We start from the raw sequence: 27337 nt of genomic DNA, 5'->3' as shown, positions 1-27337 counted from the left end.
CTAATTGACGATACGCTTTCTGGAACATTAAGAAATGTGCAGATAGACAACAAACATGTTTGAGTTGAAGAATGACGGAAATTTAAACTTTTATTCCTTTTTCCGCTCAGATTGTGACGTAGCTGCTTTCACTTCCGGGGGAGCGACCTGGCGCTTGCTCAGGTTTGTTTGTGTTTTCTAACCCGGACCTCTCATCTATAGCAGCGAAGTCCTCTCAGTCTTCAACAACCATAATCAAACCGTATGAGAAATATAACCGTTACAGCAGCAGTGAGAGGAAAAGCGGACATGTTGAGCTGGTTAATCCGTAGATGGCCTGTGTTTATGGAGCTAGCCGAGCGTGCTAACGCTAGCTAAAGAAACCTGGATGTTGTGAGTCAGGAAAGTGATCATTTAAACCAAATTCCCCCTAGTTTTTGTTAATTTTCGTTATTGCCATGTCTGGTGTGGAGTGGGTTGAGACGGCAGAGGAGGTGGTTGTAACAGAAGACCGTCTTCCTCCTGAAAGAATCAGCCCCACAGGTAAAGTATCACAACTTATACTTAACTTTAGCTGAACTGTTTCCTTTAGTTTTATACATTATGATTCATTCTTTAACTATTACAGCTTTGTTTTTATCTACGTGACTGGTAGTTAGTTCATTTAAACAGGTTTTCACATATTCATGTGGTCATTGTGTTTTCAAAACTTTCCAAAGTTTTCTTCTGCCAAATCTACTGCAATCTCTATTTATACTTGTGTATTTGTTATTGTTTCCAATGTAATTATTTGATTGTCACTGTTTTTTGTTGATACATGACACAGGTTGTCTCAAAAGTTGTTTTGGTTTTTATTCACGTCATTTGTGCTTCATAAATACTCCAATATATTAAAATAATGTGTTCATGAATTTCCTGATTTGCAAGCTGGAACTTTGAAGAAATAAGCAAAAAGTGCTTGAAATATTCCCATTCATGATTAATAAATCTAACACGTATTCTATTTTTAGAGCTCCAATAACAATATAAGAGCTTAAAAGCACTCTCCATTGTATTTTTTTGAGAAGTAGCTTTACATTTCTGTCCATAGCGAGTCAGGGAAACGTTTCTCAGGTACTTGATCCAATCAAGGAGGCTTTCTGTCGACTCGGAGCTTTAAAGCATCCCGGTTTTCATGGAGTGTTTCTGTTCTTGCAGTGATTCATGTTTTGGAGGTGGAAACGACCCCGATCCAGAAGCTGCTGAACTCAGTGGGGCAGGGAGAAACTCCACAGGAGGGCTTCTGTGAGTAAAGCTTGGCCCTGCGGTTTTGACTTTAAACGTAAAGCTTTAGTTGTGTTCTGGGGGTCTGTTTACACAACAACGGTGGTCGGTCCCGCTGAAAACGGAAGTTTACTTTTAAAACACTCTACTTTCTGGATATTTGGCGCTGCTCGTACTTTGTCTAACATGTATTTTCAACGCGTGTATTATATGGCATCATTTAACTAACATATTCATCCGTCTGTTTTCCAGATTGTGAGGAGTGTGTGAGTCTCTTCCAGGATCAGAATGATCCTGAAAACATCAGTGGCCCGTCGTTTGTTCTCGACTTTCCAACCAGCCTGGGCGTCCCGCAAAGAGCTCTCCTGACGTTACCCTACGGCCTCATGATCGGCAGATCCAGCATTCCCAACGCCGGTATCGGAGTCGTGAATCACGGACCGGCCGTTTCTCCTGGAATGCATTTTGGACCGTACGAGGGCGAAGTGACAACCAGGGAAAACGCCAGCGACTTTTCCTGGGAGGTGAGCCATGAGATCCTCAGTAAAAAAAAAAATCGCACATCACACCAATTTAAAGCTGAAACTTATTTTCTTCTAATTATTTCTGCAGATTTACAAGGACAAAGATCAGTATGAATACATAGATGCGGCCAAAGAATCGCACTCAAACTGGATGAGGTGGGGAAGTCTCAAGATTTCTTAATTTTGCATCTGGAGTTATTTATTGTCTTGCTAAAAAAGGAAGAGATATAGTAAACTAGTTTTTAGATTAGTCAATGTTAAGACTCGAGCCACTTCTACTTCCCACTGCAGAGGATTCAGTAAAGTTGGAGTTAAAAATTGATAAAAGTAGCAGTTTTATTTTATCTAACAAGACGGGCAATGTCAATAAATCTACTGAACTGTGAAGACGGGTGTAGAAATAAAAAGGAAGCTCTTACTTGACCAGTCGATGAGAAATTGACGGAGGTTCGGTGGTAAACGGAGCAAGTGTCATTTAAGTGATATGATTGTCATAATATTGAGCGTCAGACAACCAGAAGTCTCTCAACCTACACCTGGAAGTTAACCTGCATTCACAATCGAACTCATAAAAATTCAAGACAACTTATTCTGTTTGATGTATAAGACAGACAGCTGAAAAACGATTAAAAAAACGTAACCCTTTTGTAGGCAGGAATGCGTGAATGTTGGAGTTCTGTTGTACCTCGTGGTTTTGCTTAACCGCTCTCTCCGACGCAGGTACATCAACTGTGCTCGTAGCAGAGATGAGAGCAATTTGTTGGCGGTGCAGTACAAAGGCAGCATCCTCTTCCACTGCTGTCGCACCATCAATCCTGGAGACGAGCTCATGGTGTGGCCCAGCAGCAAGCTGCTCTCCCACTGCAGCGACGTGTGGAGCCAGAGGTGGATCCTCAAGCTGAGTGCAGCAGGTCACTTTACTCTTTAAGTTGTCTATCATCTGTTTCACTAGCAAGAGCTCGCGTGGTTTGACGATATTTGCCTGTCGTTTGCAGACGGCGGTCTATCGGCGACATCGCAGATGTTCCTGTGCTCCCACTGTCAGCTCGCCTTCACCACGGAGGCTTTTCTCCAGCGGCACATAGAAACCTCTCACACACAGCCCCAAGCCGGCGAAGCAGCCGACCATGAGGACGCTCCCGTGGCCGACTGGGATGAGTCCGCCGCGTCTTCGGCCGCGGCGTCCGTCGATTCCGAGGAGTCCAAAACGTGCGGCGACTGCGGCAAGGTTTTCAAGCAGCTCCCACACCTCAGGAGGCATAAGCTCTGCGTGCATTCAAACAAGCGTCCCTACTGCTGCCCGCACTGCCGGCGGAGTTTCAGCCAGGCGTCCGGCCTCATCCGACATCAGCTGGTTCACCGGAAGCACACCGTCATCAAAGAGCGCCATCAGAGCAAACCGCCCAGCGGAGAATCCCGCGTCGTTCAGACGACTTCTGAACCATCGAAATCTGAAGAACCGGAGAAATCCACAGCAAGCGAAGGCTCGCGAGATGCAGAAACGGCGCCGTCCAATTGTGCCGACTGCGGAAAGAGCTTCTCCAACGAAGCGTCCCTCAAAAAGCACAGGATGTTCGTCCACGAGAACCTGCGCCCGTACGTCTGCACGGTGTGTCAGAAATGCTTCGGCCAGTGCCACGACCTCAGCAGGCATCTCTGGAGTCATCAAAACCAGAATAAAAAGCGAGGGACAGTAATCCAGGAGCCCGAGAACTCTGTCGTGTTGGCCTTCTCCTGCTCGGGGTGTCCCAAGACGTTCTCCTCAGTGGACGCTCTTCAGCAGCACGTGAAGGAGGCTCACTCGGAGGCGAGCGTGGCTGAAAGTCAAGACGTTAATCCACTGATCGTCGTGGAGGTTGTCCAGGACGTTCCCTCTCAGAGGCCCCAGCGACTCGGAGCGCGATCGAAAATCTTGGCCATAACCAAGCTGCTGTCGCCCAAGAGAAGGGCATCCAGTCCCGCCGGGAGCGGACAGAGCCCCACGCCGCCAGAAGCAGCTGCGGACGCCAGCGGGAATCCAACCAAGACCAAATGGTTTTGCTGCAGCCGCTGCAAGCAGACGTACGGAAACGCCGCCGATCTCAAAGCCCACCAGTGCACGTCCAAACCGCACAAGTGCGGGCAGTGCGGCGCCGCCTTCGGCAAGCCGGGCTTCCTGAAGCGGCACCAGACCACGGCGCACGCCAAAACCAAGTCGTACAGCTGCGAGCGCTGCAGGAAGGTCTTCACCACGTGCGGCAACCTGAAGCAGCACCAGAAGATCAACACCTGCATGAAGTACCACTGCACGTCGGAGCTGTTCCCCTGCTCGTACTGCCAGTTCTCCTTCAGCGTGAAGAGCTACCTGCTGAAGCACATCAAGAGGCACCACCCCGTCGAGTACCTGGCCCTCTGCGACTCGGACGGCCTCGTTCCCCCGCTGCAGGACGAGGAGGAGGAGGAAGAGGAGGTGGCGGAGGAGGAGGGCGGAGATAAAGAGCACATCTGTCAGGAGTGTGGGAAGCTCCTCCCGAGCACCAAAGCCTTCAAATCTCACAAGTGTCCGCCGCAGGTCAAAGTCCTGTACCTGTGCACCGACTGCGGGAAGGGCTTCAGCAACCACTACGGCCTGAAGCAGCACCAGCGCATCCACACGGGCGAGAAGCCGTACAGCTGCCCGCACTGCAGCAAGAGCTTCTCGTACGTGGGCCAGCTCAACGTGCACCTGCGCACGCACACCGGCGAGAAGCCCTACCTGTGCACGCACTGCGGCGAGAGCTTCCGCCAGTCCGGCGACCTGAAGCGCCACGAGCGGAAGCACACGGGCGTGCGGCCGTACAGCTGCCCCGAGTGCAGCAAGAGCTTCAGCCGCCCGCAGAGCCTCAAGGCTCACCAGATGCTGCACCGCGGGCAGCGCATGTTCAAGTGCACGCAGTGCGGGAAGAGCTTCTCCCGGAACTACCACCTCAGGAGGCACCACCAGAAGATGCACACGTAGAAACACGCCGACAAAGACGGTCTATGGAAGCATATTGCGATCACATTTAAAGAACGTATTCCAAATGATATATTCAGTATAACTCTCTTTTCAAGCCGACCTGAGCAATCAGAAAGACTCGAACTGAACAACATCTGCAGCTGAGAACGTTTGCTTCAATTCCATTTTGTATTCCGGTTTTCAAACACGAATACGTACTTAATTCAAACATGCATAGCCTGTTTCTTTTCTAGTTAATTTAAAATGTTTTTCTCCATTCTTTTGTACCACAGAAGTGTATTTGAATCATATAAGAGAGAATATCTCTTTGTTTTTGTCACAAAATACTAAACCAGTTCTTCCCAACTTACCTGCTTTAACTGTTAATCCGGAATTATTGAGGTCAGCCTGAACGGGATCAGCAGCTATCTGCTCCTTTTTAGATTATCGTCCCATTAAGGTTTCCCCTTGAATGAAAATTCTTCACTTTTTCCTAAAAGTCACTACAGAAAATAACTACAATTTCAGTTGTGTTCGTTACTCTCAAATAATTCGTTAAATAAATCAACTTTTTCTTTGAACTTTTCACCATTTTCTTATTGGTTTGGCGAGAACGGTTGGGCTTTCTGTTGGACACCGCTGCACTAAATGAAGAAATAATCAGCTTATTTTAGTTAATAAAGAAAAAAAGAAAGAAAGAAACTTCATCACTGTTGACCATTTATTCCACAAAACATACAATGCAAAGCATGTGCACTGTACAAGCCTTAATATTATGAAAATACTCATAACCATGCCCATTTTTTTTATTTATTTTTTTAATCAATTAAGTCATAAATTTAGCTTTTGTAGTCATCCAGATCTACGTTTATTTTTTCTTCAACATGACACAGAATAACTTAAGTCTATTGAACGTTACGTTTTTTGCATTGCTTCTGTCAGTTTTTGTCCTTTCTGTCAGCTCATGTTTCCCAACTCGACTATATTATAAATATTAAGTAAAATTCAAATATTTCAGTCCCGACCTGAACTATACAAACATACTGGTATGACAGTCGACACGAGGAGACTTTTTTTTTTTTGTTTGTTTTTTTGTTTGTTTTTAAAGTGTGCGTAAACTGAAACAGGTAGAAACCTGGCAGTGTGTTTCCGTGTGCAGCTGCTGGTTTAGAGACGAGCTCGTTCCGCTGCTGGTAAACGTCCCCGGGTCCACTCCGTCGTTTCGTACGTCAGTAGTCCTAACTAAGATTCGGTCACACGAGTCCTTTGACAACACCCACTTGAGAGGAGAGAGAGGAGATCGGTCGTCGTTTGTGGCACAGGAGTTTGTGGAGGCTTGGTTTTTTCGTTTAAAGACGATGAAGGGGTTGGAACCAGAGGTGTTAAAAAAAACAAACAAACAAAAAAAACAAACACACACGAACACTTCTGAAAGGTAGGCAGCAGGTGGCGCTCAAGGTTACGTGATAAGATCCGTACGAGGTTTCTCAGACGTCCCCCAGCGAAGCACCACGATGACAATCAGCGCGTCTTCGACCGCCTCGACTATACAACGACCCTCAATCACCTTATATTATGTTAAATGTTATACACGTTAAAACTTTTTTTTTTTTTTTTTTTACAAATCGAACCCTTTGTTAAACCACACAGTATCACATCTGTACAAAGTCAGAAATTTAAAAAAAAAAAAAAAACGGTCACGAAACGCAGAAAAAAAGGAAAGGAATTAGATTTTTTTTTGGGCAATTGGAAAAAAGAAAGAAAAAGAAAAACAGCCTGGTCCGTCACGAATCACAAATTAAGGGATTAAATACTGAAAATGACACAGGAAGAGTAACATCGAGAGCTCCACAGTCTTGTTTGTAATGAGAAAACTCTTTGTGTTCCCGATAATTGTAAAAAAGAAAAGAAAAAAAAGAGAGAGAGAAAATGATGTAGAAGTGGGCTTAAGAAGCAGAAACGGAGACTGTGAGATTCCCTGGAGCTCGTCCCACAGTTGCACTCCGTCCCCGGGGACTTTTGGATGGAAAACAGGGGGGGGGGGCTTATAAAGGTTCAGATTTCAGCTCCTCCACTCGGCACTCCAGATCAGCCACCTGAGAAAGAGGAGAAATGAGTAATTAATGTTTTATTTTCATCTAACGATAACCTCTCTTATTAATATCAAACCCCTGAAACCACCATCAACTATTCTTTAAAGTCTGGTCCCAAGCAAAATGATCTTGTATCATCCACAAATACAATCAATTTCAACTTATTAGATCTCATTCAAATGAAATAGAAATAAAATTAGGTCCCAACACTGATCCTCGTGGAACACTATTTACAGTATCGTGTTTTTATCTATCTACATATAGTATTTTGTTTATTTCAGGGATCTGCACAAAAGCACAAAAGAGCCATATTTGGGGGTTTTCCACCAAATCAAATTTACCTGCAAGTCGCAAAACACATTTCACATTTAAAATGAAACTAACGCAGCTTCTAAAGATTCATATATACAGTAGTTTAAAAAAAATGAATCCGATGTTGCATTTATGAAGTTTCAATTACAATTTAGGATTTTGAATCATTCCATTACATTGTCAGCTGTTTCTGGAACAGATTTTAGTGGTTTCTTCCATTTTTTCCAGCATTTTTTAGACAATTTCAAATAGAAAAGAAAGAAGTAAAGTCCTTTAAGCGTTGCTCCACACAGAATTTATAGAAATAAAGTAGAATATCAAATAAGACTGGATCAAAATTCAATAAGTAATTTCAAATATTAACACGTACAAGACTTAACGGTGGCTAATACAAGCATAGAAAGGATGAAATTGAATAAAACACACCAAAAACTATGTACAGGGAGCAGTTATAGGAAGGAAGTACATTTTAACAATTTTATCTCATTACTAAACAGGTTTGTTTGTTTGTTTTCTTCCATTTATAATCCTATTATTTTTAGAAATTGGGCCTTTTTTTAAAGCCTTTTTCTATTCAAGAGATATGTTATTTTGAAAATTACTCTGGTCTGTAAATAAATAAAAATGAAGATAAAAATGTTCATTTATGCATTATTTAAATGAAAGCTTCAGGGTTGCAGAAAATTGTTTTTGCGTGATTTGGACACTTGATGGCGATAGTGAGACACATGTCAGAGGGCAAAGGTCACAGGAAGAAGGCACAGGTTGGGAGAGAGCAAACAGTTGTCACAAGACCAGGAATTGACAATTCAGACAAAGATGTCCAACTTTCTATAGGACAACCTGGTACGTTCTTTATTCGCTTTAAACCAGTAAACAAGTCATCGACAAGTGGAAATAGTTGTTTTGGGTCTGCCGCCTGTGCAGCCATGACAATAACTAGACGTTGGAACATTGAAAATATTGTGCTTTTAAACCCCAGACGGTCACTTCAACCTTATTTTCTTCGACCCTGAGGTTAATTGTGTCCTGAACTCATCCGGAACCCCCACCTGCTCCTGCAGCTGCCCCGACTCCTCCTTCAGAAGCGTGGCCTCGGCGCCGACCTGCGCGCAGCGCTGCGTCTCCTTCTTCAGGTACTCGATCTCCCTGCGGAGAGAAGAGACGGCACCGCTGAGATCGCACCGCCGAGCTCCGCCTCGTCCCCTCGACGCCCCCACACCCCACCACCACCACCACCACCACCACGGAGCGGCCGGACTTACTTCTGCTGGTACTCCTTGATCAGGCGCTTGGCTTTGCTGTATTTGCGCTCCAGGGCCTGATACTGCGCCTGCGTCTCCTTCAGGTGCTCGTCCACCGCCTGGCACAGGCTCTGCGCCTCCATCCAGTAGCCCTCCAGCTTCTCCATGCGCTCCTTGTTCTCCTGCAGCGTCTGCTCCAGCTGGGCCTTGTCCATCCGCCAGCGCTGTTTCTCCTGCTCGGCGTGGTGCAGCTGTGGACGGGTGTGTAATCTATTACCCCCCCGCGATTCCAGTTACTGGTTCCAACAGTCAAGCGTTGCAGGGTGGACTCTACCTTTCGTTTCAGCTGCTGGATCTCCGCCTGTGTCACGGCGTGTTTTATCTGCAGCTACGGGACACGGATTAGAAAAAAGGTTTTAGCGTCACAATTGCCATTAAACGGAGACCGCCTCCCGGACGAGGGGGATCTCACCTCTTTGTATTTGTGTGCCAGTTTCTCTGGGTCGGTCTCCAGAGGCGACAGGTCCTCGTTCTCCGCCAGCTCGAACACTTCGATGGCGCTGGGATACGGCGGGCTGGCCTCCTCGTCCTCGTCTTCCTCCTCGTCCGTGCCGTATTCTCCTCCCTGCAGGGAAAGGAAGGAGCAGATCAATCGCTCGGCTTGGAGAAACACTGAAATGAAAGAGTGGAGGAGCATTAAAGGTGAGATGGAAACGCATTAAAACCGCTGGATGAGGCGTTTTGACTCCCCCAGTTTGCAGTTTCAAAGGAGAAATCAGTCTCATTTAGGATTTAGTATTGGCTCAAGAGTATTTACACTTTTTGTGTATACTTGATTCAAGTATTTGTACTTTTCAATACAATACAAATACATTAAATTTATGTATCATTTATCAAACCGTCTCATTTTAGTCTGTGAAGATGATCCAGGATCGAAGAAGCTGATGGGAACAGACAGTAATCAGATTACATCAGAGTCATACTCATGTTTCTGTTTCAAAATTCAAAATCTCGTAAAGGAATTTGTGGTGTTTTAGATCAAGTTTTTCTGAATCGTGAATAAATTTCTAAGAAAGGAATTGAGAAGACCTGTGTAGCAATGAATACATTTGTTGTTTCGATTAGTTATTTTTGCGGATTTTTCTCATATATTACTCATATTTGGAATGTTTTGGCATAAATAAGCCCTTAACTTGAGCCTATTCCAATTTGTTGGTCAGTTAAAGTGATGATACACTACTCATTCATTATTTCTGACAAAAAAAAAAAAAAAAAGCGTGTTAATGATGAAGCCAACAATTTAATTTCTGTGTGTATGAGGCAATGTGCTTGAATGAAGGAGCACTTCTGTACTATTCTACTTTTACTCAGGCGAGTAAAGAAGCTTTGTTGCTTTATGTCAGTAAATAATGTTGATTACTTTTGTCATATTTGGTTAAAATTCCCAGACTATGTTGTTCATGCTATGACACCTAATGGACACTAGATGGTGGTAAACACACACACGGCCTCCTTCAGTTCAACCTCCTGCATGTGAGGAGTCTTCAGCCTGATTATGAATGGAGCATCTTCCTCCGATGATGATGATGATAATGAAGGTGGTGGTGGTGGTGGTGGTGGTGATGATGATGATGGTGAAGATGCAGGCAGTCTCTGAACACACACTCCAATTTAACCGAGACGGACACACAAGTGACGAAGCAAAAAGCCACACGAAGGCACAGGAAAAAAAAGAGAAAGCAGTCATCCTGATTTGTCCTCATTTCAGAGCTTATTGCAGTTTGGCTTTACACACACACACACACACACACACACACACACACACACACACACACACAAACCACAACAAAGACGCTCACGACTGTACCCGATGATCCCGATGCAGTCTGTAATCCTGAAGGTGTGTGTGTGTGTGTGTGTGTGTGTGTGTGTGTGTGTGTGTGTGTGTGTGTGTGTGTGTGTGTGTGTGTGTGTGTGTGTGTGTGTGTGTGTGTGTGTGTGTGTGTGTGTGTGTGTGTGTGTGTGTGTGTGTGTGTGTGTGTGTATGACCTCTTGCTCCTCCATGTACTGGTTGTATCTCTGCTCCATCATCTCCCTCTGCCAGCGTTCCTGCTCCAGCGTCTGCTGGATGAGCTGAGCCACTTCGCTCTGCTCGCCCGGCTTCTCTCGCCCGATCACAAACCTGCCGGGAGGAAGAAAGTCGTCGGTTCCCGCCAGGAGCAGAGGAGCTGGGTGAGTGGGATCATTTAAATTATACATATTGGCCTTTTTCTTCTTCTCTCGACCTCTGAGGAGCATGAATGTTTTCTCCTGGAGGAGCAGCAGAGCCTCATCCATGTAAAACACACTAGTTCCATTAAAGCTCTCTGAAGACGGAGCACAACCTCCTGCTTAGGACCAAACACACCGTCTCGAAATCCTATCTGATCTCCTTCAGCTACAGCGGCAGAGTGTCTTCTGACTGTGTGTGAGAGACGGCGCCACAGACGGTTATTACTGCAGCCTTTCAATCTAAAAGGGTAATTAAATGCTCACAAACACACTTCCTGTCCTGCTCGGATGATTTTTTATGAATAGGTCTGAGCTCTATTGGCCTTCAGCGGACTCATAATCGTGAGGCCTCCGATCTCCACAACAGCTCGAAAGCCCTGAATTATGAATGAGTTAAGATGACAAGAGGAGCCGCCGCCGCCGCTGCCGCCGAAACTCCAAAGAGCCGCAAATAGCACTCCAGCGTTTTGACATTTCACGATAACTGCGTTTGTAGCCGATCTTCTTCAGAAACATCTCCAACGGCAGCGTCTGGGTAGGGAAGGATATAATCATGAGCCGTGAGACATAAATCTGGAGTCTGGTGCGTGCGCGCCGCGGGCAGGATGTGGTGGAGAGCCGGCCCTGCGTGTCAGACGAGCTATGAAAGGAAGCCGTCTCTCGGGGGAGGAGAGCGGAGAGAAAACCTGTTCTGGTCACAGCTCAGGCACCCAGAGAACCACAAACTGTACGGACTGCTCTGGGAGCTTCCTCATCGTGAGGAGGTTTGAGATGAGTCAGAAACGTTTCGTGAGCTGTCGGGGGGGGGGCCGTGTACATTGGTGAGCGCTCCAGTCTTATGGTCCTTTGTGTGAAATTTGCATGTTCTTCCCGTGTGTGAAGTCCATAAACGGGTATTGATATGCATGTAAACAGCAAAACTTTGCTTCCTATCTAAGATCCACATGTTGGATATTCTTTAGTTCTAGAAATCTGAACCATGAGTTCTTTTTGTCCAAATCATTTCATTGAAAGTCACGACTATATCTAAAACTGCTGCAACACGGCGACTAAAAGCAAAACAGCTGAAAATCTAATGAAGCTAAAATCGAAAAGGAAAAATCTCTAAAAAATGTCTCCAAAAACTTAAAATATAATAGAATATATCTAAACTATGACACTTCAATGCGACCTCAGTTTCTGTATCCAAGTACAACATTTATATAGCATTTGGTGGAAAATGCTGAAAATGACTGTTTTGGCCATAAAGTTGGCAGAAATCTGCTTGATGCGATGATAGTTGAGCTTTGATGACCCAAAACGTTTCTTCTTTCATGCAGAGAGTAGAAATTAGGACGATCTGTGGGGTTCCTCCATGTAGAAGCGTTAAAACAGGAAAGCGGCGCTCTCTTACTTGACGGTTCCTGAGGTGTTCCTGAGCACGGAGGCGGCGAAGTTTTGCGTGACTCCCACCAGACTGGTCCCGTCCACCTCCACAATCAGATCGTTCACCTGGATCCTGCAGGAGACGTGAACGGATCAGGAATATCTCCCACCGCGCCACACTTCGCCACGTCTTCAGTCTGAGCTCGGTGAAACTCACCGTTCGTCCCGGTGTGCCGCTCCGCCGTCGGTTACCGTCTTGACGAAGATGCCCAGTTTCTCCAGGCCCATGTCGGCGCCGGCGCCCATCCCGATGATACTGATGCCGAGCCCGTCGCCATCTGACAGAGAGAGCAGACCACGTTTACCGATGCCATGTCATGAGACTTTTATCATTATTGTTATTATCATGGTTAAATATGCTTAAATAAAACTTTCAATACGTCAAAAACTTTACTAGAATCCAAAAAGAAAGTTAGTTTGTGACAGAAGATATTCAGTTAATGTAACTAAGTTACAGTGATAAAGAGTTAAAAATAAAGTTTAACGAGTCGTTTGAGCTTTGATTTCGTCCTTTCATCTTTTATTATTCACATGTTGGATTTAAGTGCAAAAAACATGTTGAAACGGAAAAACCTGAGAAACACACACACACTTGTTCACTGTCTCTGACACACACGTACACACGCACACACGCACACACACACACACACACACACACACACACACACACACACACACACACCTAACCCTAAGTCTATACTAAATACATCAACGGTCTGTTTATAAAAGATAAAAACATGATTTTTCGTGATTTAATCCACGAGGGAAATCTGTTCCAATCAGATTCTGTACAACACTCTGCTCTGACATGCATTTCTTTTGGCCGTGTTTTTCTTTCTCGGCTTGCTAGAGAAATATATTTGCAGCAAATCAACCACATGGTCCGGAGAAATGAATTCCAGAGCGGTTTTAGGATCTTAAATCAGAGCTTGAGCTTCCTGGTGGGAGTATGACGATCAGGAGTTATTTCCCCGTCATCGCTCTGAAAGCTTCTTTAATCGTGGACGACAAACGAAGGTGTGACCTTCGTGTGAATTGGCGTGAACAAAAACACAGTTTTAGTGAACTGTGAGTCTTCCTGAGGTGGATGTGCACAGTCTGCACCTCCTTCCTCCTCATCATGGTCACATATGGCCTCCCATGTAAACAGCTCTAAGTATAACCTGCTCTTCATATATTAATGCAGCGTAATGGGGATGTTGGCGTCGCGGCTCATTCAGGAAAGACGGAGGGCAGAAGCAGCACTTCTGCTCTCGCTATCAGTGTGTTGCTGCCCCGGGGGGGCAGGATGGTTTTCAGAGGGCAGCTGGTGATGACTGAAGAACCCAACGGGAGTTTTTTCACATTAAAGATGCAGATAAAGACTCGATCCAAGTGCGTATTGCGAGTATAATTCCTTTTAAATGAGCATTTCTACCATTGAGATCTGTGAGTTCTGTGGCGACTTCACCTTTCTCCAGCTCCACGGGGAACAGGTCCAGCCTCTCCACCCTCTTCTCCAGCTCGTACTCGGCCGACGCCGCCATGGGGTCCACGTCCTCATTGCGCCTGTCGTAGTCCTCGTTGGGGTAGGTGGCGAACACCTGAAGGGGGCCGAAGGCCGAGGGTCAATATATAAAGTCATGTCAATGTTTACTGGTGCATCGAAGAGGTCATTTTTAAAAGGATCTTGAAGTTAAAAACAATAGAACAATCGGCAAATAAAGACCAAAAGAGACATTTTCTACCAAAGTCATGTTTAAGTGTTAATATAAAGATATAGATTTGATATATTTTGATAGAGCAAATTATTTCGAACAAATAATTGGCATTAAATAAATGAGTCAAAATCTCTGTTTAAATCCCAAATTTTACTTTATTTTGACAAAATTTCTCCACTGAATGTAATTTAAGTGTGTGGAAGGACTTTCCGGTGCGCAGGTTGATAATGATGTACAATTACTCCTAATGCAGACAGAATGAAATGATTTCAGCCGAGGAGGCCGCAGGGTTTCCTCGAGGTCCTGCGAGGCCGCGTCGCTTCCCAGCGGTGATCCGCACCAGACCCCCGGCGGGGAGAATCAATCACAGCTCTCATGGAGGCAGACAGAGGCCGTTTTCAGGGCTCAACTTCCCACATTCAGTCCAGTCCAACAGCATGAGCGTTTACATAACCACCTCCAGCATGCTAATGGGGGCCCTCTGCAGCTGCTACACACACACACACACACACACACACACACACACACACACACACACACACACACACACACACACACACACACACACACACACACACACACACACACACACAGTAAGCTGAATCTCTAAGAGCCTCACTTTCAGTCTTCCAAGGTGATTATGTATGCAGCACCTTGCACGCTCCGCTAGCTGCTCTCATTCAGAGCCGGACCGTCTCCTTTTCACACATTCTTTTGATTCATATTATTAACTTCGCCCTCCACCATCTTTGCGGCCTCTGCGCCTTTCACACTTTCACACTTTCTCCCCGAGCTTCTCGTGGCTCCACTCCGAGCACCTCTCTCGCATCTCGACACAGTTTTCTCCATCTGCGGTACAAAGTGGCGTCTCGTCGCTTCACTGCCGCTCGGCGGTTAATACAGTACGGGCCCCGTCTCCGTGGCAACCGCACAGTAAAGAGCCTGTCAGTTCTGACAGTTCCTCTGAAAGGCGACAAGCCCCTCCTTCCTCTGATGTATTCAGGATCATTGTATTTTCAGGCATCATTGAACACTGTGCACGCTTCTGTTTCTACTTTTAGGCTGACCGAACCCAAAATAATAGACTCCGGTATATTCTCTGCTAAAGCGGCATCGCTGTCATCACAAGCCGCAAAACACCAACGTAGAGCTGAATATTCACTTCCTGGTTTAGACTGGTCTTTGCTGGTTTAGCTGGTGAAACGGCACGATGTCAAAAACACTCCATATCAACTGGTTTAAATAGTGCAATGCAAACACATACTGTATTCCTGTAAACCAGAAGCAGACCAGCATGAAGCGGCACCAGAGTAACTATCTGTTATGCATGGACGAACTCACCCTGACAGCCTGGCTTTGAGTCATCTAGCGGCGAGGTACCCATCGTTCATGGCAGCATCACTGATATCTCAGCTCAGGTCTCAGTGTTGTGTTATGTCACCACTCTTAAGAAATGTCCTTAAAAATCAATATTTTCTCTGAATTTTTTACAATTTGCTTGTTGTTTTTGTTTGGTTTGGCCGGATTGGATTGGCCCCTCGTGGGGGGATTGAAGTGATGATGTGAAGTGAATTTTCATTCACTGTCTCACAACAGATTGTACATGCATGTGTATTTAATGTTTAAAAAAAAGAAAAGAAAAAAGCCCAGTGAACCTAAATGGTGCAGTAGCCAGAGAGCATGGCAGCAGCACGGAAGTCTAATGGCTTTTGATTTAGGTTACCTTTGTATTTAGAGGGATTAAGCCAATGTGGATCACACTGTTTGCAGTGTGCATAAAACAGCAGCCGTCTGCCGCACGGCGACACTTTCACGTGGCCGCGTTCCGCTCCTTGAGTTAAATGACGAGAGGCCACGGCTGGCGGTTCGAGGTACCCTTTGTTTTGTTTTTTTTTAACCCCGCGATGTGTCTCGATATCGAGCAGGTTGAGGCGAAACGGCCGTGGGAAATTCGGACACATCCGGTGTCCTGGACCAGAAGTCACTGGTCACTTTCTCCTTGACTTTCTGCCTCCTTATAGATGAGGATGAGATGATCTCTGACCGCGGCGTCGCCACAACACGTGGAGCAGTTGGTAAACTCCCCGAGCGGTGAGCGGCTGTCTTTGAGAGATAAACATTGGGATTAAAGGAGGGGCGGGCGGGTGGGGGTGAAATGCTGCTCCAGTTGTGGCAGATAGTAGGTCAGAGGAGCTAACAGATGGTCAGGAAACCCCCCCCCCCCTCCCGCTCCTCCGTCCTCCACTGGGACGTCCTACAAAAGCCGTATGGGCAGCCACTCGCCAGCTAACACACTTCTGGAATGGGGACTGTGAGAGGCAGCAAAAAGCAACCAGAAAGTCACGACTACCACATTATAAAGTCAAGGCGGTGTGGCTCCCCCCCCACCCCAACAGACACACACACACGACATCCACTGCCGTGTTTCTTTCCCTCCTCACTCTAAAAACATCTAATTCTGGCTTCAGCCGATGGGATGTGTGGAGGTGGTTTTCCTCAACAGAAAGTGTTTTCCACTCGCTCCGTGTTCTGCGTTCCACCGCACTATTCCTCTGTCATCTCTCATGGTAGAATCTTTAAGGTTCTACCACATGAAGCACTGCAGGGCTAAAATAAACTTGACGTTGCAGATCCGTGAACAGGAAGTACTGAGGACCGGCGCTAAATAACACAAAAAGCGTGTGCCTCCTGCGCAAAATCATTTTTACATGCATATATGAAGTGTCGCAACTATATCAGCTGTGTCCTTTTATCCAGGTGACCTGTTCTACACACACACACTCACATATAAGTGAAATAGTGCCACAATAACCTTTAAATTTGAACTTTTCTATGTTGTGCATAGAGTGAACGTGACAAAAAATGAAAATATTTTTCCAGAAACAAAACAATTGCAACTCAAATTTACAACAATCTCATGATAAATGCAATTTTAATGAAAAGTTCTGGTGCATAATAGAGTGAAATGTTTAAAAAAATAAAAACTTCTCCATGAGCCGTGGGATTATGCTTGTTTTTTCAAACTCACCCTGACAGCAAGGCTTTGAGACTAATGCTATTTTGCTTTCTTTCATGGCAGCGTCACCAATATTTCACCTCGGGTCTCAGACAGTGTTATGTTGTCTCCACTACTCTTAAGAAAGTAGTTTAAAAAAAAAAAAGTTTCGTTTTTTTTACAATTTGCTTGTCTCTTGTAAGCCGGTTTTGGCTAAAGATCTAAAGCCTAAAAGTTACTTATTTCAACGCTCCTGTTTGCTGTGACTCGTGCTGTTATTGTTGGTAAATCACCCACAGAACGCAGACAAAGTGGGATCTCCTGCTTGAGCGTGCAGTTCAGCACATTTCAAACAGGTTCTCAGTCGATCAGGTGATTACAAAGATAACATGAGAGAAAAAAAAAAAGGTGTTTGATGCTTAATGAAGCTGCTTAATGAAGCATATGTGGTACTTTTACTCTTAATGACATTAATTTCTTTCCCTTCAGGCCCCAGTTGAACAAGTGGCAGGTAAATTGCTTCCAAATCCCCCTAAAATAGGCGGTTAATCCAGCTCCCAGATGTGCGGCACGCAGACGGAGAGCGGTGACGTGCTTTCCCGGGCCAATAAAGTGGATATGATGAGTTCATCTTTCCAAAGCTCTTTCTGTTTTGGCAGGGCAGTCTTGGTCCGCAGTCCTGTTAGGGCTTAGCGCTGACCCCCCCAAGGGCGTGGTGGGGAGGGGTGGAGGGGCAGGACCAGAACAGGGTCAGGCGGCGCAACTGCACGACTCTAATGAGGCATCTGAAACATATACACCAAGCCGGGAGTCTTAAACCCACCAGAGGGCCACTTCATTGTTTGAGACGAACGAAAAAAAAAAGAAAAAATTCTCATGTGTTCTATTATTGGAACGAGAACGGGCACACGGTAGAGCGCAGACCTTCGCCAACCTCACATTTGTTTGCAGAACCGAGTTAGCATCGCTAGCATGGTAGCTGTTAGCGCACATATCTGCTAACTAGGTAGGTCAGGTAGCAACATCCCTGTGTGAAACACTGAGCAGGGAGCGTCTCCATGGCAACAGATGCTGATTTCCTGTGAACTCCTCTCATCCGCTTTGTATGGGAAATTTTTTCGCAGTTTTGGGGGATTTATTCAGAAATGGTTCGCCGTTAACGTCCCAAGATCCAATCGATTGGTCCATGGATGATGACAAATCATCCCTGGAAATTTCATGCAATTCGAGTGAGTAGTTTTTGCGAAAAGTTGGTAAAATACAAACAAACCAATAAATTAATAAATACATGCAAACGAAAACAAAACTTTCTAAATAAATATCATACAATAACACAAACCAGTCTTTACCACAGATGTGTCAAACCCATTTCAGTTCAGGGGTCACATTCAGTCTAATTTCACCTCATGTGGGCCGGATCGGAAAAATAGTGTCATAGTAACCTTTAAATCTAAACTTAAAAGTTTTTTCTTTTTTGTAGCGCAGAGTATATGTGATGAAAATGTCTGTATTTTCGCATTACAACCGAAAACTGCTGCAATCTCAACATGAAGGCAATTTTCACGGAACCCTCTGGTGCAAAATACCGTCAAGCGTCCAGAGATTCCTGCAAATGCATTGTAGGGTGTGAATTTTTGTTTTCAAGGGAGGCCACACATTGTGGCAAATGACAGAGAAGCAGATTCTCAACCAATCTGCGTCTTGAAAGGCTGAAAGTAAGAGAAGTGTGTTGGGTTCGATTCTATCATAACCATTCTAAATGCCAGTAAATCTTGTGCTGTTGGAAAGCCACACTGTGCATAAGTGGATTGAGTATGCTCCAATCTTTCAACCTCAATGAAAAGTCCACCAAAAGGCTATTTAACACCGTCAGAGACGCTTTACCAAACTGACCCCACCGGAGAGCTGCTGCTCATCCCACAAATGCATGCTCTATAAAAATGTGCCGAAGCACTTCCAACACAAATTACTTACCAATAATGTTCCTACTTCTTGTGCCTAGTTTATTATGTGAATTAATAATGCATTATAGTTTATGTATAGTTTCAATAATTCATAATCATCTCCTCATATATATTCACAGCATACTATCACAAAATGTAATAAATTAAAAGGATTCCTGCGTCCACTGATGCTTGATGATTTATAGATTGTATTTTACACGCTTCATTCATTCTTACAAATATATATTTTCAAAGCAAAGGAAAGGACGTTTTCCAAGAATTGGGGGAATAATCGGTGCACTAGATGAAATACAGACAAAATGAATGGATTCTGTGAAAATTCTATGTTCCATTTTGAGAAAAAGATAGTGAACTAAAGTCACGTGTGAGAAGCTTTACTGAGTTTACTTTAATCTGACAATGTTTGCTTTAAATCTCTGCGGGGAAGATGGAATTCACCTCTCCCTCCCCCCTCTCAGCAAATCCCACCTTTTTATTCCCTTTTCATTGATTCTGCATAATTTTATTGATTTAAGTCCTTTTAGATCAGGGGCCTTCAAACATAAGGCCCGTGGGTGAAAACCGGCTCCAATCCAGGCAAACCACCAAGCAAATTGTAAAAATCTCAAAAGAAAACATCAAAACTAATTTCAACACGGATAATCGAGCTGAGGTATCAGTGATGCTGCCACGAAAGATGGCAAACTAACATTAGCCTTTAAAGTTCAAATTTAAACTTACTATGGCACTATTTCACGCATCTGATCCACTCGAGACGAAATTCGGGCTGAAATGTGTTTGACAGCCCTGATTTAAACGATCAACAGTAAATATGAACATTTAGAAGAAATAAGTCCTGATGACACGAATGGGACCTTCAGATGAGAGAATGTGAAACATTCAATTATATATCATTAAATCGCACCAAGTGGCAACGGACCACAAATACAGAGGTCGAGAAAAATGACCCCAAAAAAACTGCACATTCAACGGCTCCTTCACTTCTGATACGCTGCAGGTAGGAACTGCAGACGAGCATGCGATTTTCAGAAATGATAATAATCAGGAGAAACTGAATGCAAATCAGGTCTAAGAAGAGAAAGAGCACTGTTATTTAGAAGACGTCAGCATGATTGACTCAAGTCTTTGTTGAGTTTGTTTATAGCAAGTTATATCACAATTGTAATCCTCCACAGCATTTCTATACGTTTAACTCACATTAAGAAGCCAATCTCTCAAAATCTGATTTTGAGAGATTTTAGAAATGGTTAAATATGATTTTTTTTTTTTCACTTTTAACCTTGACATATTTTCTGATATATAAAAGACACACGACTGTTTCACACCGTAATATACACATAAACATACATATAAACTAGATAAATATCCTCAGACAACACTCTCAGGGATGATATTTTGAATGAATATCCTGTGCAGATTAATGTCCAGCACTGCAGAATGCCGGGTGTTGATTGCAATGACAAATTGATTCGTCTTTAAATGTCCGGTTTGGTGTTTGCACTTGATTGTCGTGGCGGCATGAATGCGACAGAAGGATTCACACTCATGAAGGATCCAGTCGTGGGTGATGTGGGTGAAGGTGACAGAGCTGCCGGACTCTGGCAGATTACTGCAGACTGCGTCTGACAACATGATGGCAGGTTGGACCAAACAGCACTCGGTCGACGGCGAGACGTTGTATAACAGGGTTTGTCGCAGTAACCAGAGCGAGTGGGCACGTCACACAAAACACTTTGCAAAACCGCCATCACCTCTACCGCAACCTCTGCTGTCAGCACCTCCTCCACCACCACCACCACCACCCAATGGATGGACTGAGCGCCATGCATCGCCTCCATCGGTGTGTGAATGCGTGAATGTGATTAACGATGTAAAGCGCTTTGGGGGCCGCTCAAGGGTTGGAGAAGCTCTAGAAGTGAAATCCATTTATCATTTACCACCACCACAACCACTCCTTCTACATCGACACCACCACCACTCTATCTACCACCACTGTCTACATCACCACCAATCGCTCCACCACCATCACCTCTATTACCACTGCCACCACCACTCCATCTGCCACCACCACCACCACCAATGCCTCCACAACCACCTTTACCACCAACACTTCTACCACCACCACCGCCACTACTCTTTCCACCAACACCACCTCCACCACTGCTACAACCACTGCTGTAGGACTGAGAAGTAGGACAACATGGCCTTGTTGATGATCTGTCTGCTTTGCTGTGAGTAATATCCACTGTACAGAACAGTGCAGGGCGAGTAGGCAGAGTAGTAGACAGTTTGAGGATAGAGTGATATACTGCATGCTGGTGTATTTACCTCTGGCTGGGCCATCACTTAGTGGCTGACCTGGCCACTGTGGCCCTGTTTTGGCAGCAAAGGAGTAAACAAGAGTCTATGAGTCAAATCCAAATTACTACACATGATGCATGCATGATAACTTTGTTGTTTTGAGTATCTTTACCAGGAATGGACACGAACTGCCAGCTTCATCTGGAAACTAGCATACAATCACTCCACAATAGCTATTCAGACTCGCGCAGAATGTAGACGTGGAGTCAACAGATGAATTTGGTCTGTTTCGTGATTGGATCATTTCAGACTGATCCAAACATTCATTTACTGTGATCAGGGGGTAGACGCTAATTGTGCTGCTTCTCATTAAGCGACATCTAGATATTGAGCAGAGTTGGGTTCGCTTTAAAGCTTGGTGCACCTCTGTCCGTCTGTTAATGTGCAGTTTGAGGTAAAAAAACTGCAGTTTCTCCTCCGAATGTCTACTGCTTCAGTTCACGATAATGTGAGAACAGCCCGTGTTTGTGGTAATAATACACTGAGAAAGAAAATCATAGGTGTGTGTGTGTGTGTGTGTGTGTGTGTGTGTGTGTGTGTGTGTGTGTGTGTGTGTGTGTGTGTGTGTGTGTGTGTGTGTGTGTGTGTGTGTGTGTGTGTGTGTGTGTGGCAAAGGGCGGGAGGGGCTAGAAGAAGTGGAAGTGATGAGTGAGCAAGGTGATTCTGCCGCATGAAAAATAAATCAGATTATTTCTGGTTTGGAGGGAACACAGCACAAATCCAGCATAGAGATTATCTCTTTTGGGGTTTTTTTTGGTTTTATTATTTTCTAACGAAAAGCTCTCCTTACACAATGGGATGAATAATTAAAAATCACAACAAGCCACGGGGCAACATTACGAACTACACCAAAACGAAGCCAAAACAAACAAGCGAAAGGACTAAATAAGACATGAGAGGCGGCTTCCTGCGCTCGGCGAAGAGGCTGAGAGAACGCAGGACGTCTGTGACGAGAACAATGCGACGGCTATTTTTACTGACAGCAGCAGAACGCCGACAAAGAGCGAAAGGAGGAGAGGAGAGAGTGTCAGGAGGAGCAAAACAAAAGAGTCTGGTGTCAACTCGATCCAAAGACACAGAGAGACAGGGAGATAAACAGACAGAAAGACAGAGGAGCTTCGCTGCAACAAGACTAAAATTGTGGCCAACAGCTGAAATGTTCCTCAGAGGGGAAATATGCACTAAAAATGGACACTTCCTGTTTAGAAAAAGAAAAAGAAAAAAAGAGACTGTGTGCAACTTAAGAGCTTCCACTTATGCAGTGGCATGACATTTGAGCTGCCTAATAAGGCCCCTCCTATTTGACCTCAAACCCCCCCCCACCGTTACTCTCATCCAGCACCCGCATCAATCTCCATAACAAAGGCCACACTGATACTATCTGAACACTATTCTACAACCTAATTCAGATTTCCATCAGAGCAGATGACATCACAGTGTTCCCTCCTCATTTCCAACCTTCATGTCACCAAGACAAAATGACACATTCTTCGTGTTCCTGTACTCCGACTGTACGTTGTCAATAATAAGCTCATGCATTATTTATAGACGCTTCATAGCATCTTCAGGGTATGTGTATGAGCATCTCAGCAGTGGCTTCCAGGATTAGCTCTCTTCTTTTAAAGGTTTTAATACTTGCTAATTGTGACGCTGAACAGTATGTCTAGTAATATTCATGGAGGACAGGAGTCATGTGAACTATATGATGTTAAAACAGGGCTGATGGAAATCGAGCCATAATCATACATGAAGAGACGTTGTGGAGTACAAGGGAAACTGTTTGGGCCCTGTTTACACGACAGACTTTTGTAGCGTTTTGGGTGACCGTTTACACGACGCTCAGCGCTCCAACAGGTGCTCAAGGCAGCTTCTTTGAGAAAAGCTCCATAGGTGGAGCTTTTTGAAAACGCTGCAACTCTGACTCTGTGTTAACGGGAGAAAACGCAATTTTCTGGGATCACTAGGGCAGAAACACTGCTGAAGTACATTCGCAAGATGACCGTGGTAACTAGTTGTTTCGTCCGTCCCATTGTTAAAGTTTTGAGCATATTGTTCTCCGCGCGCATGTGTGTGGTCCCATTACAAAAACAAAAAAAACAACAACATCGTTTTCAGTTTTTCTGCCATTGCTCTGTAAACGGACATCGTTTTCAAAAACGTTGCCGTGTAAACGCGAAACGTTTCCGAAAGGGAGGAAAAACAGAAATGATGCGTTTTCACAGGAAACGCCTCGAAAAAAGATGCTGAAATACCAACGAAAGGAGGAATTCAAAAGGTCGGGGTGACACAATATCAAGAATTTTCTTTCTTTCTATAAATTGTGAAATGTTGTACTTTTCAACATTTCACTGAAGGAATCAGTCGAAGCCTGCGATTTATCCCTAAATGAACTTGCATGAGTATTTGTCATAAACTCTTTTCGAGGGAGGTTTCAGGAGTTGTTGCTAGAATGCTTTTTGAGCACACCGCCTTATTTTTAGCTCTGAATGTTGTATTATCAAACTCTGTTACCAAAGTGCTTGTGGGCGATGTGCAGAAAATAAAAGAGAGCAATAGCAGCTTGAGTCTGGACTCTCTGGATATGGGACAGGAGCTGAGAAAGCTTTCTGTGAGGTGTGTGTGTGTGTGTGTGTGTGTGTGTGTGTGTGTGTGTGTGTGTGTGTGTGTGTGTGTGTGTGTGTGTGTGTGTGTGTGTGTGTGTGTGTGTGTGTGTGTGTGTGTGTGTGTGTGTGTGTGTGTGTGTGTGTGTGTGTGTGTGGTGTACGGTGTCGGACTGGAAGCCTCTGAATGCCTCCGAGCAGGAGGCAGAGCAGCAGCACTGAGCTGCAGAGGATCTGATGCTCTCCTCCGGATCATTACACAACCCCCAGACACACACAGACACTTTAAATCAACTCTTTCTTCTCCTCCTCTTCCTCCTCTTCGTCTGTCCTGCTCTCTTATCTCACTGGCCCGGGAGGAGATCACAGTCGTGTCACACTTCCTCTGTCGTCGTCGTCGTCGTCCTCTCTCTCTCTCTCTCTCTCTCTCTCTCTCACACACACACACACAAACACAAACACACAAACACACGCCATCCCTCGCCCAGCTCCCCATGCTCCGTCCACTGGCCTTTCATTTTCTGCAGCAGAGAATCCACTTCTCTCATAACAGGGATAATTACGTGGGCCTTCTTTTTTTCTGTTCCTCCACCCTCTGCACTTATTTACAGAAGTAGCTCCCACTGTGTTTCAGATAAGTATCTACAGCATGGCCCTTTTGGGGCCGCGGCCGCTGCACAGAGGAATGCAGGACCATCCATTAGCAGGAGGCTAACTGGGAGGAGGGTGTTAGCAGTGTACAAAGCCTCGTGTTAAAATCAAAATGTCAGCATGAGTCTGACGCCAGCACGAGCTGACCGAGTTCCTTAACAAACAGCTGAGAGCTGCAGCGGCTATACGACTGTGCCGGTAGATAGATGACTTGAAGGTCATTCGGGAACCTCTGCACGATTAATCGGGGAGGAATGTGTTGAGCTGCACCACCGGTGCAACTTGAATTGGCAATTTTTGTTCCTCACCTTGATGGGCTCCGCACTGAAGCGGATCTTCCTGGAAGGGGGCGGGTCCTCCTCCGCAGGCAGCCCAGTAATCTCCACACAGCTGGACTCGGGCTCATAGCGGTCATCCTCCTCGTCTTCCTCCTCCTCGTCCTTCTGGCTCCCTCCGTAGTCCTCGCCCACCGCGCTGTAGGTACTGATATCCACAGAGTCGCGGCCCGACAGGTCGTCTCTGAGAGTCCTGTCGTCCTCCTCCTCGGCATCCTTCTCGCCCACCGCCCTGAACGTCTCGCCGCCCTTTGGAGAGCCCTGCTTCTCGGCGACCGTTTCTCCGTTCTCCACAGAGATGCGGCTGTCCTCCTGTTGTGCTGTGCTTCTGGGCTCCTTGGCCCCATAATACTCATCAGGTTGGACCTCAGCTTTGGCCTCGACGCCTGCATCCGAGACAGTCTTTTCAGCGTTCTGGGTTGACTCTCCTACATTACTGGAGAGTCCAGAGGATAGGAGGACGCGCTGATCCCCGTTAATGCTATCGGATGGAGGGGTCACCCTTCCTCTGGGGCCCTTCTGATTGCTCATGTCTTCATCTTGGTAGCCTGACGCAAAGGCACTGACCCTCTTGGTGATGATCTTGGAGTTCAGCACCCCCACCTTGGCGCTGACCCCCCGGGAGGGTAGCGGCGGTGTGGAGGAGAGCCGGTGGAGGTTGTTCCGGAGCTCGGCCGCCCTCTCAAACACGGCGCTGAGCTGGCTGACGGTGGGGGACACCGCCTCGCTGGTGTCCAGGCTGTCCAGGGACTCGGTGCTGCCGTTGAAGCGGGCAACCACGTCCAGCCTGCCCTCTTGGAAGCTGGAGGCCTTGTCGGTCTTCAGCAGCACCCGGGTGGTGCTCAGCTTCTCCTGGTGCTGCCTCTCCTGCTGCTGTCTCTCCTGCAGCTGCCTCTCCTGCTGCTGCTCGAAGATGCGGCGGGTCTCCTGCAGCTTGGAGTAGCTGGGCGAGGAGGCCCGCTGGTGGCCGTTCTCGGACTTGGGGTCAAACTTGCTGACGCGCTCGGACACGGTGGACCCGAGCTTCAGGAGCGCGCTGTGGTCCACGTTCTCGTTCAGACTACCGGCTCTGGGCAGGGACAGGCGCACCGACTTCTCCCCGGTCCTGGTGGGGTCCTCCCCCTCCGCCTCGGCCGGGGATGTGGTCTGCATCTGTTGGAACATGTTCTTGATCCGGTGCACGTTGGAGCCGTACCTGCGCCCCCGGGGGCCATCCTGCATGTCCCCGTTGGCGGCGCTGTCTTTGACGGGCTTCAGGGCCTGCATCCCCGCCTCGTACGCGTTCCTGTGCGGGGATGGGCTCCGGAGCGTGGAGCCGGTGCTCTTGGATGTGGATTCGGTCTTCATCATGGTCGGTCAGGCGTCGCGACGGATGCTCAGCGACGGCATGTCTCCCTTCTGGAATCTGCGTGTAGCCGCGACCCAGACGATCCCGGCAGATGGGGGAGAAACACAAACAGCAGATCGCATTAAAGGCCTGCCCGCATCCGCTGCAGAGCTCGTCTAGTGCGGCGGCGGAGAGAGTCAGCGGCACGATGCATCTGTCATGAGCGCGCTGCGAGCTCCAAAGACGCAAACCTCACCCATCCATCCCCAGACGAACCGCAGCGCTCATTCACAAAACACCCGCACAGGACGACACGCAGCGGCTCGACTGCGGCGGACGACAGATTGCTTACGTTTTAATCCCTTTTTCCAGGCAGCATCATTTTGATCTCTTCATTCTGTGAGCTGCAGATTTCTGGTCCTCTGAAGCGGCGGACGGCTGCTGCTGCTGCTGCGGCTGCACGGAGCCGCGCGCCCCGGGTCCTCCTGCCCGTCTGACACATGGCTCAGCGGCATGAGCCCCGATAATCACAGACCTCATACATGTTTCTCATCGCAGCCCTCTCCATAATGTTTTTCATAGGTGATAATCACATCCCTGATTTGTTTCTCATCTGTGATAATCACGTCCCACATTTCTAATGTTTCTGATATGTGATCATAACATCCCTCATTTATGTTTTTCCTATGCGATAATCACATCTGTAATTTATGTTTCTCATCTGTGATAACCACGTCTATCATTTATTTTTCTCACCTTCCTGCTCACTTCCTGGGGAAATAAATTCACATGTCAATCAGACAATGCTGGGGCCAAATCTGCATCACCGCAATGCACTCATCATGGAAAAAACAAAAACAAAAAAACTTTATTACGATATCCTCAAATCTCAAAAAGAAAAGTCACTGGATTTTTCTTGCAGCTCTTGGAACCTCCAAGGGAGGCGCTTTTTATAAAAATAGATATTTAAAAAAAGAAAAAATTGTGACTGTGCCTGAGCTTGAAAACAAAACTGTATGAATTGAAGAAGAGCTGCGCGATACCCGGCGGGCGCGAGGACCCAGTGACGCCTCATGACGTCAAACCCGGGTGACCAATCAGACACTTCCGTTCTTGACGGGCTACATTGTAGCCACTTCCTGTTTCTGCATCTCACGCTCAGTGTGGAGATTAGAAAGTAGACAAAGCATTTCCCTTTTTAAGGAGATCAACCTGCAACACGCAGGCCGAGTTCCCTCTGCAAGGTCACAGCCGCTTCACTCACTGCGCACAAAGAGCAACACACGCTGCTTTTCTTTTTTTTTTATGTTTATGGTCTATTTACCATATCAAGCACA

The 27337-nt window shown here is 46.1% G+C and overlaps 2 protein-coding genes across 4 annotated transcripts; one reads left to right on the top strand and one right to left on the bottom strand.

Annotated features, from left to right (window-relative positions):
- Positions 1-129: 129 nt before the first annotated feature.
- LOC308107943 (histone-lysine N-methyltransferase PRDM9-like) lies at positions 130-5398 on the top strand. Its single transcript, XM_080460553.1, has 6 exons — positions 130-522; positions 1177-1263; positions 1495-1766; positions 1855-1922; positions 2487-2677; positions 2762-5398. Exons 1-6 carry the CDS (start codon positions 438-440, stop codon positions 4741-4743), a joined length of 2685 nt encoding a protein of 894 aa, XP_080316679.1. The 5' UTR covers positions 130-437; the 3' UTR covers positions 4744-5398.
- A 368-nt stretch (positions 5399-5766) lies between these two features.
- Positions 5767-27238, bottom strand: LOC308114601 (neurabin-2-like; the record flags this gene model as incomplete). 3 transcript variants are annotated; one of them, XM_080471631.1, is made up of 11 exons in its annotated part: positions 26353-26766; positions 24647-26078; positions 13518-13650; positions 12225-12345; positions 12036-12140; positions 10421-10553; positions 8844-8996; positions 8706-8759; positions 8393-8622; positions 8180-8276; positions 5767-6818 (listed from the first exon to the last, which is right to left on the bottom strand). In XM_080471631.1, exons 2-11 carry the CDS (start codon positions 26021-26023, stop codon positions 6768-6770), a joined length of 2454 nt encoding a protein of 817 aa, XP_080327757.1. In that variant the 5' UTR covers positions 26024-26078; positions 26353-26766. The 3 variants fall into 3 exon arrangements, with proteins under 3 accessions (XP_080327757.1, XP_080327756.1, XP_080327758.1); XM_080471630.1 differs by having other exon boundaries at positions 24647-27238; XM_080471632.1 differs by lacking the exons at positions 5767-6818; positions 8180-8276 and having other exon boundaries at positions 8389-8622; positions 26353-26489.
- Between the last annotated feature and the right edge of the window lie 99 nt (positions 27239-27337).

Source organism: Lipophrys pholis (genome assembly GCF_963383615.2).
Source record: "Lipophrys pholis genome assembly, chromosome: 1".
In the NCBI taxonomy this organism is placed as follows: Eukaryota; Metazoa; Chordata; class Actinopteri; order Blenniiformes; family Blenniidae; genus Lipophrys; species Lipophrys pholis.
This window is presented reverse-complemented; position numbering and strand designations above follow the sequence as displayed.